A 14,130-nucleotide genomic window follows, 5' to 3' on the forward strand; every position below is an offset into this window, starting at 1 on the left:
TTCTTAAATGTTTGGGGGTTAAAATGCTCTAAATATAGGAGTCAAAGTGACTATTCAGTCAAACGTGGGGTATCTTTTAGGGTAAACTACATGATTAATCAATTTTGTTTAAGTTTTGTACATTTTTCCTCATTAAACTAAAAAATATAATATTTTGTCACTTTTTCATTTAATTAAGATTTGATTACTTTCATTTTTATTTAATTAATATGTGGTTACTGAAGGTTAACTGTTGTTAGACCTTTAACAGATTGTTGATGTATCACGATGAATTTATAAAATCAAAAAGAGGTAAACTACACAAGTGATTAGTAATGTTTGAGTAAGTTTTTGTTTTTCAACTAAAATTTCAAAATTAACAAATTGATCATTAAAACATCAAATAAATCATTGAACAATAATTTTATATCTAATTTATTCCAAAAGTTTTCTAATCTTTTGTTTATCATTCAAAATATTCAATTGCTTCATGGACAAAAAAGTTAACTTCTAAGTTTTTTTTTTTTTAATTTTAAAAGTATATATATAGGGATAGAATATTGTTACACAATGTAAATCTCTTTTAGTTTTAAATAGATTTAGGATCATTAGATAACTAAAATTAGATGACTGAGATTAACAGTAAAAAAAGAGAAGATATTCAATGAAAAAATAAGGAGTCAATATTAGTCGTATATTTTCATTCATCAAATGGTCTTAAATCTGTATAAAACTAAATAGTTTTACATTATATAAGGGGAAAATAACCCATATATATATATATTGTAAAAATTAGAGTTAAATAATTATTTTTAACGAGCATATATTTTTAGATCTAAATAATTATTATTTTTGGTATATTTTAGAGATTCTATCGATAAAACACGTTAAATATTAAAATGGAAAAATTATATATAAAACGTTAGGAATCAAATGATACATTAAACCATAAAAAATAAAAGAAATGAATAATTGAGTAAAAATAATAATTAATCGGGGAATTGTTGATGTGAATAGTAGAAGTCGATTGATGCAACGGTCGTATAATGGTGATGCGAGTGTCAGTCTGTCGAGGGCAACGGTAAACTTGAAGGAAAGTGGAAGAAATAAGGATAAATTACACATTTAGTACATAATTTATAACTTTATTCCGTTTTTATATCTAAACTTTATTTTTTAATGATTATGAATATTATATTGTGGTGACACATCAACATCATCGTTAAATTTTTAATGACAGAGTACCAGATAGACATCTAAAATAAATGTTAGGTATGGTTATGAAAACAATTAAAGTTTTGATATCAAAACGAACTAAAAACAATAATGTAAGTACTAAATATATAATTTACCCAAGAAAAAAGAGCAGCGGAAAAGGTATAACGATAACTGAGGGGTGGGGCCCCACGTTTATTCGAATCTTATTAGCTAAGAAAATATTTCCTTTAAATATAGTTGAGTTGGAAAACAAAACGAGTCAAACTTAAACACAGTGTTTAAAGCTGTACGTATGGTTACAGCTAATTACGTGTTTGATCTTCTGCATGGTTTCGGTCGGCTACTCGGTTCCATATTGCCCACTCCTTTCTCATCTTCATTTACTCTTTTGCCTACCTTACTTGATCACACCAATTTTCAATTTTCAATCTTCAATAACACATTTAGAATCTTTATTCTCATTTTATCTTTGCTACAAACCTACAATTAATGTTCTCCTAAGAACAAGAAAAATTCAAACCTTTGAATTTCATTTTTATTTTTCTTGCCTATTAAAAAGATTTATGCACGAACCAAGTTATTTCAGTAGATGTCTCAGATTCGAGCACCAGAGACTACCATGGTATTTGAATGTTTATTGTCAAATGGTTGAGAGTCTTTAGAACAGACACACCCACTTATAAGCACCCTAGATTAATAATAAAAGAAAGATGTATATTCAAGATGATTATTTGATATAAGCCACTAATTTTATTGAAAATAGAAAATATCTAAATTACAATGAAGGTTTACAACTAAGTTATAAATTAAACACTTAATAAAGACATTTTCCTAAACACAAGAAAACTAACCACTTAAGATCACACAAATACCATACAAGAAAAATGTTAAAAACCTAACCGAATAAACTCGAACAAAATGTAGATACGAACATATCTTATTGCATAGGTAAATGAACCATAAAAGGGGATGAAACTATTGAAATACCATTGACAAATCGTAAATCAGAATCGAGCGACGTGAAAATACTATCCACGAATGCAAATCACGTTTCCAAATTCAATCAGAGTGTCCAAAGCAGGGAAGATCAATACGATAACAAATAAGCACCAACGTGATCAGTCGTGGAGATGTCAAATCCAGCCCTAAAAAAAGAATAAACGAAAACAACAACCAAACGATAAAAAATGTGCCATAAAGGTAGAAGAATGCATGCCATAAAGGTAAATTATTAAAAATAAAAAATAAGAAAAAATATACATTTTAATAAAGAAATGAAAAAATAATGAATACCGGCGATCGACGACCAGCACCAAGACTAATATAATCATCGATCAAAAAGATAAAAAAGGAAAAAGTCTAACAGTAGCTAAGAAAAAATAGAGAAAAATAGGACAAACCCTTATTTTTTTCATACATCTTAATCGTTTAAATTAAGGGTTAAATGATGAATAATTATAATTTAAAGTTTAAACAGAGAAAAAAACAAATGTATAAAATATGCATGTTTTAGATGAGTTCCAAAAACTTCGGGCATCGTGCTTCAATTATTTTTTTACTCAAATTTTACATTAAATTCATCGTGGTCATCTCTTTAACCCTAAATTATCATTAGATTTTTTTTGGGGGGATAAATCTCAAAATTTACAAAATCAATATATACTTTTGAGATATCCCAAATTTGATCCTCAAATCTAGTTGTTAGATTGAATTAAAATTTTCGTTGTGGCTTACACATGTTCTTAAATGTCTTCTAATCGTTTCGATTTTAAAAAAATACCTTAAACCTCTTCAAATCGATTGAAATATGAAGTCGATAATGAAAAAAGAGAGAATCTTGAGGAAAACAATAAAAATTAATGTATAATATTTTATTTTATTTTTACCCTTAAACTATTATTTATTTTCAATTTAATTCTTCACGCATCAGTCATAAATTAAATAAAACACTCAGTTCAGAATTTAGAGCATATTTTATTTTCAAATTGACCCTCAATGTGTCATTTACGAATTAATTGAAAGGATCAAATCATTTTTTTTAATGACATCAATTAGAGAGACCAAAATTGTCGACAAAACAAAACTTGAAGGTCATATTTGAAAAATATATCTTTAAAGAGTCAAAATGGAAATCATACCATATTTTAGGGGTCAAATTATATATTAAGCGTTTCTATAAAGAAGAAAATCCTATAAAAAGGAAAATATCAAATTTGCCTACAAGTTCAAGATGAGGGGTAAAATTGACTTTCCACTAGAAAGGGAGTGCCCCAATACTAAAGTCAGTGGTCAAAATATCTAAAACTATAAAACTCCGCCATTAACACGCAAAGCGAAGACCAACATCTTCCCTTTATATATATATATTCTCTCATCTCTCAAAATGAATAAAACGAAGGCAAACCCTGATTATAAAGTTGTTGAAAAAGCAAAGAACAAATCAAGGAAAAGCTTAAAGAAGCATAGAGAACGCGATGTCGTGTTCAGTTGCCGTCTGTAACTCACCGGTGTTTTCCCCATTGTCGTCTCTTTTCTGTACCAAAACTTCCATCATCTCTCCTTCGCCCGAAGCTTTGAACTTGTCGTTGACTCAACTCAATACTTCGTCTTCTTCTCATGCTTCTCCATCTCCTTCTTCGCCGTCTTCCCCTTTTAGGATTCGTCTTCAAAAACCGCCATCTGGGTCGTTGTTATCTTCTTCTGCTTCAGCACCATCTTCTTCTTTGGTTTCGAGTTCAGCCGCAGGTCTGGGACCGGGATCGGTGTCGACGATTTTGAAGAGGAAGAGGCCAGCGAGGCTAGATATACCGGTAGCAACGACGGCTGTGTGTTTTGGAGTTCCAGCAACTCCGTGTGAAGTGTTGAGAGAGCTGGAGAGAGAAGGAGATGGTTATTCGGTTTATTGTAAAAGAGGGAGGAGAGAAGCTATGGAAGATAGATTCTCAGCTTCTGTTGAACTCCAAGGAGATTCAAAACAGGTACTTTATGGTTTCTGGGATTTTCTTCCTTGTGATTTTCTGCTTGCTTGATTGTAATATGTTTAGGGGAAGAATAGTTCTTTAAAAGGAAGAATGAATACATTTCTCATACTTGTTAATTCTGCTAGGTTCCATTAAAATTGGAGGATGTTGAAGTAATGAACTTTAAGTTGGCGAGACTCATGGTTTTATGTGATGATTGCAGGCGTTTTTCGGTGTTTTCGACGGTCATGGAGGTGCCAAAGCGGCAGAGTTTGTAGCCCAAAAGTTGGAGAAGAACATCGTAGATGAAATTGAAAGAAGGGATCTAAGCAAAGTGAAGGAAGCTGTTAAAGAAGGTTATATGAAAACAGATGCCGAGTTTCTTAAGGAAGACATCTCCGGTGGCACATGTTGTGTGACAGCTTTGATCAAGAATGGAAACCTGATTGTATCGAACGCCGGCGATTGTCGTGCTGTTATGAGCAGAGCTGGTGTCGCTGAAGCTCTTACCTCCGATCACAGACCTTCAAGGGAGGATGAAAGGAACCGAATCGAGACTTCGGTAAGCCCTTAAAATCAATCATCTTTGCTTTATTTCGCAATTGGAATTTCGGGATGAACTTGATCTGATGCATAGTGTGAAATATGTTTCTGCAGGGTGGCTATGTGGACTTGTGCCGTGGAGTTTGGAGAATTCAGGGTTGTCTTGCCGTCTCCAGAGGGATTGGAGATCAGCACCTTAAGCAGTGGGTAATATCCGAGCCGGAGACAAAGATCATCGGCATCGAATCCGAATGCGAGTTCTTAATATTAGCTTCTGATGGCTTATGGGATAAGGTTAGTAACCAGGAAGCAGTTGACATTGCTCGTCCTTCATGTCTAGGCATCAGTAAGCAGAATGCATTGGGTGCCTGCAAAAAGCTTGTCGATCTTTCGGTTTCACGAGGCTCGTCCGATGATGTTAGCGTGATGCTGGTTCAACTGGGGACCTATATTTGATCGTCTAGTTTATAAAAAGTAGGCAGCCGATTAACTGGTACGAAACAGAATCCTAATTGAAGAATAATCAGCCTTTTAGTGCTAGTTGGTGGAAATTATTTTATTTTGGTAGATACGGTATTTATTGACCATTCTTTTAATTATACTCACAGCTGAAGAAGGCATTACAGAGACTCGGTTGTGAACTTTTGTTTATACATTATGACATTTATTAACCTTAGCGTTGTAAATTGGGATCTTGAAACAATCATCTGTCTTGTAATGATCTTATTTGAAAATTTTGCACTTAAAATGATTTGAACACAAATATTTTAAAGGTGATCTACGGCTGACCACTCAATTATTACCCATTTTATTTTGACCATCCATGTTTTGATTTCGTCAATAAGCTCACTTAATTATTGAAACCCTTTAATCAAACTATTTACCGTTAACTTTAAACGGAGAAGGTTATGTTGCAGTTAAAAAAATTGGTATAATTGCTTATTTTAAATTATGATTAAATTCATAGGATATACAACACATGAACGCAAATTGCGTATCTAAATCTAATTCGAGGGTCTAAAGCAGGAAAAATCAATATGATAACAAATAAATTTCATTTTGATCAGTCGTTTTGATATTAAATTTTACACTGAGAAAAAAGATAAACGTAAACAATGTTTAATGATCGAAAACGTACAAAAAGTCAGAAGATACTATAAAGGTATAGAAAAACACATCATAACACTAGAGTTATAAAAAAAGAGAGGAGGAAACAAAGATTTGATATAAAAAATTAAAAGAGAAATAAGAAATACAGGCGACGACCACCAGGCATTATAGAGGGTGTCTCCACCTACCAATCAAGAACGAAGAAAAAGATTGACGATTTTAGGGTTTTTAAGAAGTTTCAATAGAGAGAAAAGTAATCAGCTACGATTTGTTGTAATTAACTAAAAACAGACAAGATAGAAAAAGTAGCTTCTAACTGTCATAACCATTTTTAGGTGGAACAATTAAATATTATTTTAAAAAACGATTATGACTCTAATTTGGAAAAATTGGGGAATTTGGAATTAATTTGGAATAAATTGAATAGAGTCGCCATCGACCTTTGGGTCAGGTAGGTCGAATACCTAAAAACGTCTTTTAAAACAATTTTAAGAAAAAATCATTTTTTAGACAAAATTCGGTATGCGTTACCAAAGATTCATTTAAATGGATTCGGAAGTCGGTTACGCGTGGGGAAGGATTAGCACCCCACAGCGCCCAAAATTGGTACTGTGTCGCTTACACATTGTCATAATGGTGGAAATTACAAATCGAATATAAAGTTAATTTATGATCCATTTATCGAACATTAATTAATTTGCTTCGAATTATTTAATTAGAGAAAATTCTTTAACTCGAAAGGAAATCTTGAAATTAGCAACCCTCCATCGGGGCAACTAACTCGAACTATTTCTCATTCGTAAAAGAATATTCTACCATTGATTATGTTAAAAATACAAATCGAATATAATTAAAACAATGTTTACATACGAATAAATTGATTAACTGAAAACGTGAATTGAATACAAATTAAAAATTTTGAAATTTACATTCACATAAAATAAAGTAAATTGTCATTTAAAATAACACACATTGCATTGTTTGAATAAATTAATTAGTAAAATATACTCGACTTATTGCAAGTTCCTATGTCGTTAAAATGCCGTATCGGATCGTACCACTTCGACCAAATGGTACTTTCCACGCCCATTCTACGCATACGTGTTCTTGAAAATATAATCGAATATTTCTTACATAGATAAGATATAATGAAAATAAATGTAATTGGAAATACAAAATAAAATATTTACATTAAATGAAATTGAAAACATTATTTACATAATCAAAATAATTAACTAATGAGTAAAATACACATCCATACATAAATGTCTAAAAATAAATTAGTAAATATTACAAACCAAAATAAATATAAAACATTTAAGGGGCTAAAATAATAGAAACAGAAACTTAGGGGGCTAAACAGCAAAAAACAGAAAATTAATGGACCAAAATAGCACTAACCGAAATTTAAAGGACTAAATATAAAATAAAAATAATTTAGAGCCCATATCAAAAACATTAAACAGTCAAATACTAGAAGTGAAAATAACCCAAAAGTAAAGCTTATGACTAAATTGAAATTTCACAGAAACATGGAGGATCAAAAAGTAATTAAATAAAATGTCAGACAGTGACCAAAATAGAACATTTGCAAATATGATGGCTGAATTCAAACATCCACAAAATATCACAACACAAGAACTTAGGACTAGAATGAAACTATTACAAACATAATGTCCAAAAGTCAAATATTCACAAAAATGACATAACATACATTAATAGGACTAAAATAAAGTATTTTAAAAAATGGGGTGGCCAGATTCGAATATCAAAGAAACACACATGAAATATTAAATCAGTGGCTAAGATGTAACATTTATAAATATTGAAACCAGAACCAAATATAAACCAAAAAATGTTATAATACCTAGGATAGTGACTAAAATGAACCTAAAAGAAAATTTAAGCCTAAATCAAATATTAATCCCAATCGAACCCACAAGCCAACATAAAGGACCGAAATAAAAAGGATGCAAAACAGATGATCAAAATCATAAACCTCATCGAAAATAAAAACTAAGAACAAAGATGGACTAAAATAGAAGGCGACCCAGTTTAAAGACTAAAACATAAATGTTAATAAATTCCATTAATATACATACGATGATCAAAATAAAATTAATCACAAATCAATAAACCTGAATAGGCATAAAACCAAACTAACATTACAGAAAATTTAAGGACTGAAATAAACATTTCACAAATTCCAGGCTTGATATATAAAAATTGTCATAAACATCAACACATATGTTAGGACGAAAATATAACAAGAAATAAAAAGGAGACTCAAATAGGAAAACTGAAACCTAAAAGACTAAATAGGAATTAAACCATACACAAGCCAATGGCTAAAATAATATATTCACAAATATAGTGACCAATGTAAAATATTAACAAAAATAACTTAACAAATAATAAAAGGACTAAAATATAATAAGGAAACATCAGAATCTGAAATCAAATAAATGAAACTTCATTTAATGGCTAAATAATACGGTTACAAAGCATCAGGGACCAAAAGAGTAGTTTACCCCTTAATATGAAAACACGGAAACCTCTAAACGGCGTCGTTTTTGAAACTGGGATATAATCCCATTTTAGGGTTATTAACCGAACCCTAAATCATTTTCACCCCTCTCTCAGCCTCCTTCCTTTCCCTTTCTCTACTCTCCTTTCTCCCTCGCCGCAACAGCCAAACAGAGCACTCAACCCCGGTCACCGTAGAACGGTGGCCACGGGGTCTCACAAACTACACAGTTTCCCCTTAAAATCGACCTGAAACTAAACCCCCACTCACAACCAAACCCGAAACCCCCAAATCCGAAAGGTAAAAAAAAATATACCTCCAAAGATAGGGCCTAATCACCCCGATGAAGCAATGGTGGTCGGTTATGGGTAAGCTTCGGTTCCTCTCTTTTTCCTTTCTGATTTTTTTCTAAACCCGAATGGTCTCTCCCTTTTTTTGTTATCACCCCCCTCCCTCTCTGTTCTCTTTGCTCTTTCCTTTTATCTTGCTTTGCATGCTGATTTTTTTTTACTTCGTTTGGTGAGATGATGAGGTCTATGAATAGGGTTTGATTTCTCTGATTTGGGTGAATAAAGTCCAGATTTTTCGGGATTTTTGGGTGTTATTTTAATGGGTTTTCAGATTTAGGCCACTGTATTTGATAAGTTGATATTGATTTGGTTTCTGTTGATTGTTTTTTTTCACTGTTTCTATCACTGTTCGGCCTCTGTTAATGATGACGGCGACGATGAGATGGACCGGCAGCAGTGACGACGGCGGTGGGAAGTGCAACTTGCTGCTGGCGGTGGCGGCGGCTGGATAGGGGATTTAGGGTTTGAAACCCTAATTTGTTTTAGGGTTTGAAACCCTAATCTGATTTGGTTGTTGGGCTCTGGGATTGGGCCAATTGGGCTTCGGGTTGTTGGGCCTCTGTTGGGCCTTGGTTGGGCCTTGTTGTATTGGGCTTTGGCCTGCAAAATATGTAAAATGTAATATTAATAATAAATAATAATAATAATAATAATAAAAATAACGATAATAATAATATACAAAAAAGACCCGGACAAAAACGGGTGTCTACAGCTGCCCCTCTTTGCACATTCTTGTGTTAACAAGAATAGGGCAAAGACGACAATACAACACGTTTTTGTCTGGTTCTCTTTCTTTTTCCTATAAATTGGATAATGTTGATTGTTGGGGATGCCACTGCTCATACGTGATGAAGAGTTTGGTTATCTATGGTTGACACGGCTCCTACGTGATGAAGAGATCTGGTCGGGGAATGACACGGCTCATACGTGATGAAGAGTTCTGGCCATCTAAAGGTGATAACACGGTTCCTACGTGATGAGGACGGCTGGTTATCTAGGGTGACACGGCTCATACGTGATGAAGAGATCTGGTCGGGGTATGACACGGCTCATACGTGATGAAGAGTTCTGGCCATCTAAAGGTGATAACACGGTTCCTACGTGATGAGGACGGCTGGCCATCTAAAAGTTATGGTTTCAAGAGAAACCAAATTAAAGATTTGTTTCAGAAGAAACAAACCCAAAAGATGATATGTTTCAAAAGCAACTGTCTCTTAAAAGAGACAAAATTTTGTTTCAAAGGAAATGACTCAAAGATTGTTTAAAGGAAAACTGTCTCAAATGAGACAAAATTCGTTTAAAGGGAAATGATCTCAAAGATGTTTGTTTTGTTTCAAAGGAAACAGACTCAAAGATTTTTCACGAAATTGTCTCAAGAGAGACAAAACTTTGTTTCAAAATAAATAGACTCAAAGATATTTTTCAAAAGAAACAACTCAAAGATTTTTATTCAAAAGGAACAAACTCCAAGATTTTATTCAAAATGAGCAAACTCAAAGATTTTTTCAAGAGGAACAAACTCAAAGATTTTTTTTTCAAGAGAAACAAACCCAAAGATTTTTTTTCAAAAGAAATTGTCTTTAAGAGATAAAAAATCGTTTTAAAAGATTCAAATATTGTCGATTTTGTTTATATGGAAATAATCTCAAAGGTGTTTTCAAAAGCGTTTATTTTGTTTCAAATGAAACAATTTCAGGATTTGTTAAGAGGGGAAATGTCTCGTGCGAGACAAATCAGCTTTGAGAATATCAAGTGATATTAATTTTGCTTTAAGTACAACAACCTTGAAATTTGTATTATGAGAGAAAATGATGTCTCAAGCGAGACGAAATTTGCTTTAAGATATAGTCTCAAATGAGACAAAATTTGTTTTTAGAGAAGTTGTCTCAAGCGAGACAAAGTTTGTTTTTGAGAAACGATTTCAAGTGAGATCAACTTTGTTTAATGTGAAACAAATCCGAAATTTGGATCTCAAAGGGAAAAGGTCTCAAGCGAGACAAAACTTGTTTTGAAAGAAACAACAATCTAAGGTGAGATTAATTTTGTTTTTAGTGAATCAAATTCAAAATTTGTATCTCAAAGGAAAAATGTCTCAAGCGAAACACAATTTGTTTTAAAATTCTCAAAATTTGGGGAAAAGTGTCTCAAGCGAGATGAAATTTGTTTTAAAGAGAAAGTTGTCTCAAGCGAGACAAAATAAAATTTGTTTTTAAGAAAACTATCTCAAGTGATACGACACTTTATTTTTTTAAAAGAAAATAATCTCAATAGCTCAAAGTTTATCTATTGATTCCTGCATGTTGAGGAAACATCTTCAGAAGATCTGATTGTTGACTTCAGGAAGCCAAATATGTGGATTGCATTGTTCTTTCAGGTTGAAAACACCTGGTTATTTCCGAGCTCTAATTTCCTGAAAAGATCAGAATGATGCAATTTTGACTAACTATTTTGGAAGTTATGATAGATGTCAAGATGAAATTTATTTGATCTTCTTTTATTGAATTTGTCCTCAAGTGAGGAGAAAAATGTCTTTAATACACATGATGATAAATGTTTGATGCAAATTTTATGTATCATGGATGTATGTATGTATGTATGTATGTATGTGTATGTATGTATATACTTTTCTCGATCTAGAAGGAGAATGATCGCGAGAGCAGTCTATCATTGATTCAACTTGTCCGTATTTCCACCATGGTGTACTCTTGCAAACCTTTACCTGAGACCATTTGTTTGTCCCATCAAATTTTGCCCCAAAATAGCTTCTTTGATTCAACTTTGATTCTGAGCTTCGGAGATATATTTGTTGAATTCCAAGATATTTCCGCCGGAGATATTATCTTGTTTGAAAATGTTTTTCTTCTTCTTGAATTTTCAAAATTTTGAAAAATATTACCTCCTTCTAAGTTTCACAATTGAAGCCAATCATAAAACATGAATTCATTGGATATCAAAAGAATTAAATGCTCTTTTAATCATTGATAGTTACAAATCTTTGACAAATATCAAGATCGACAGGTGGGTTTAGAGGTTGGCTACCTAAATTCTAAGGTGTGTTTCATCCATTGGTCCTCGTGAAGGTAATGACATACCCCTCTTTCTTGATTTGGCATTTTAATCGGAGGCGAACAAAATGGCACAACTAGTATAGTCACTTGCTAAACTCTTTAGAACACTTTTGTTTCAGTTCTCTGAAATCTTCAATTTGTTTAAGCTTCGTAGACTTACCTAGTCAAGGTAGTGCAGAAATATCGGTCTAAAAACGAGAATTCTAAGTGCTCGTGTGAAGTCGACTATAACAGGTGTTCCTCAACTCCCTTAGTCCATATTCGCCGAAACTCCTTATTTAGTAAATTTGATTTAATTTGCCATTGTTTGGCTAGCTGAATTCAGCTTTATTGTACATATATTTTATAATTGCCTTTATCAAGCTAGCTGAAGGATTCATGTCATCCCAAAGTCTTCGACTTGACAACCACAGTGGAGCATACACCGGATTGCCAAGTACCCGATCAATGTCATGGTTTGAATGTAATCTATTCATAAAGCCAGGGCTTTCGAATTTCCTCTATTACCAATTGCTTTAGCGGAATAGCTCAGCTTTATTGTATACATATATGTTTTTGTTTGTTTGTTTACGGATTCCATTTCTTAAGCTCGCTGAGGACAACCTGTTATAGTCTCAGTGTTTGTTGAAGGTCAGAAAATCTCATCGTTAGAGTTCAATTCCCAAGCAACTGACCTAAACTAGATTCATCTACTTGACCATTCCATCTGAGAAGATTATGATCATCATTGAACGTCATGAACATAAATAATAACCAATTAGTTTTGCAATCTCATGTGCTAGTTGCCCCATTTTATTCGCTCCTAACACATACCTGAATGCCAAAACCCTTTGATTGACTCTTTATGTGAACAGAAAACTAGCTCGGTCCCTGCAAGAAAATGGTATGTATTATGGTGTACCTCTGGATCAGGATCAAGGGGTCATTATTTTGCAGGGTTCAATCTTGTCATTTGTCAAAGATTTACAACCTCAATTATTAAAATGCTTTTAATTAAAATGATATTCAAAGAATTCAAGATTAAAATTTGCTCATTGTCATTTTTTCAAAAGGAAGTATTTTATTTACAATGTTCGAACGTCAAGTGACTTACAAAAATTTAAACATAAGAAGAACAAAAGAAAAACAAATTCAAACAAGATGTCATGCATGAGAATGCAACAAAATCTCCTGATGGATGCCCCGACCGACTTCCGATCAGAATGCCCCATTACACATTGAACGTTAATGTCCCTGAATCGATCAGATCTTGGACCTTGCACTTTAATGCCCTACAATTCTCAGTGGTATGCCCTGAGATCCCAATGTGATAGCTGCATATGGCATTAATATCATGGCCTTCAGGATATGGGTCAGTTCTTGGTTTGGATTGAACTGGAATCACCAGGTTGTTCTCAATTAGAGCTGGGAGCAATTCCTCATATGTCATCGGAATTGGATTGATGCATGTCTTTTTACGAAAAACATTATGAGACACGGTCCCCAGATTAGTTAAATCCACTAGACTGACCTCAGCTCTTTCCTCAATGTCAGTATGGCTAGTACCACATATCTGGCCATTATTAATAGCTCTTTCAATCATTTCTCCACACATGACAATGTCAGAGAAACTCTTAGTGGCAACCCCTATCATGTAGTCGATATAAGGAGACTGTAATGTATCTATGAATAGAGTGATGAACTCTCTTTCAGTCATTGGTGGATGCACTTGAGATGCAATATCCCTCCATCGTTGTGCGTACTGTCGAAAACTCTCATAATTCTTCATCCCCATATTCTGAAGCATTGTTCGATCGGGGGCCATATCAATCATGTGCTTGTATTGGCCCAGAAAAGCACTAGCCAAATCCCTCCAGGAGCGGACTTGAGAACGACTCAGTTGGTGGTACCACCTTGAAGCGGGTCCAATCAAACTGTCTTGAAAGCAGTGGATCAACATCTGATCATTGTTAGTATATCCAGTCATTCTTCGAATAAACATCGTGAGGTGGGCATTGGGGCAACTGGTTCCCCTGTACTTTTCAAACTCGGGCATCTTGAATTTGGGCGGGAGCACCAAGTTAGGAACTAGTACTAGTTCTGTTGCATCCATCCCGTTGTGAGAGTTTTGTCCTCTCATTCCATGGAATGTCTCTCTGCACCACTGTTTCAAATTATCTGGGATCTCGTTCTTGGCTCTTCTCGTCGCTAGGTGACTGGGAATCCTGTTGGGCGAGATAATTGGTTGCGAACTAGCCTGTGCTTTCACACATTTAACTGTTTCACGGGTCAATGAAATCTTTTCTTTGCTTTTTTCTTGGTTGAGCTCAGCCATCTTTACTACCATTTGGTCAACTAGGTCTTTTTGGTTTTGCAAGATACGATCCACGGTGGTC

At 33.6% G+C, this 14,130-nt stretch overlaps 1 protein-coding gene across 1 annotated transcript; it reads left to right on the forward strand.

Moving 5' to 3' along the window:
- Positions 1 to 3,561: 3,561 nt before the first annotated feature.
- Positions 3,562 to 5,408, forward strand: LOC120150282 (probable protein phosphatase 2C 25). The gene is made up of 3 exons (XM_039162975.1): positions 3,562 to 4,175; positions 4,381 to 4,719; positions 4,815 to 5,408. The coding sequence occupies exons 1-3, from the start codon at positions 3,672 to 3,674 to the stop codon at positions 5,154 to 5,156; spliced, it is 1,185 nt and encodes a 394-aa protein (XP_039018906.1). The 5' UTR covers positions 3,562 to 3,671; the 3' UTR covers positions 5,157 to 5,408.
- The last annotated feature ends 8,722 nt before the right edge of the window (positions 5,409 to 14,130 follow it).

This window comes from Hibiscus syriacus, unplaced genomic scaffold, assembly GCF_006381635.1.
Source record: "Hibiscus syriacus cultivar Baekdansim isolate YM2019G1 unplaced genomic scaffold, ASM638163v2 tig00111022_pilon, whole genome shotgun sequence".
Classification (NCBI taxonomy): domain Eukaryota; kingdom Viridiplantae; phylum Streptophyta; class Magnoliopsida; order Malvales; family Malvaceae; genus Hibiscus; species Hibiscus syriacus.

Coding starts and splice junctions, on each gene's coding strand:
- LOC120150282 (XM_039162975.1), top strand. CDS start 3,672: ATGTCGTGTTCAGTTGCCGTCTGTAACTCACCGGTGTTTTCCCCATTG. Junction 4,176..4,380: donor TCCAAGGAGATTCAAAACAG/GTACTTTATGGT, acceptor TGATGATTGCAG/GCGTTTTTCGGTGTTTTCGA. Junction 4,720..4,814: donor GGAACCGAATCGAGACTTCG/GTAAGCCCTTAA, acceptor ATGTTTCTGCAG/GGTGGCTATGTGGACTTGTG.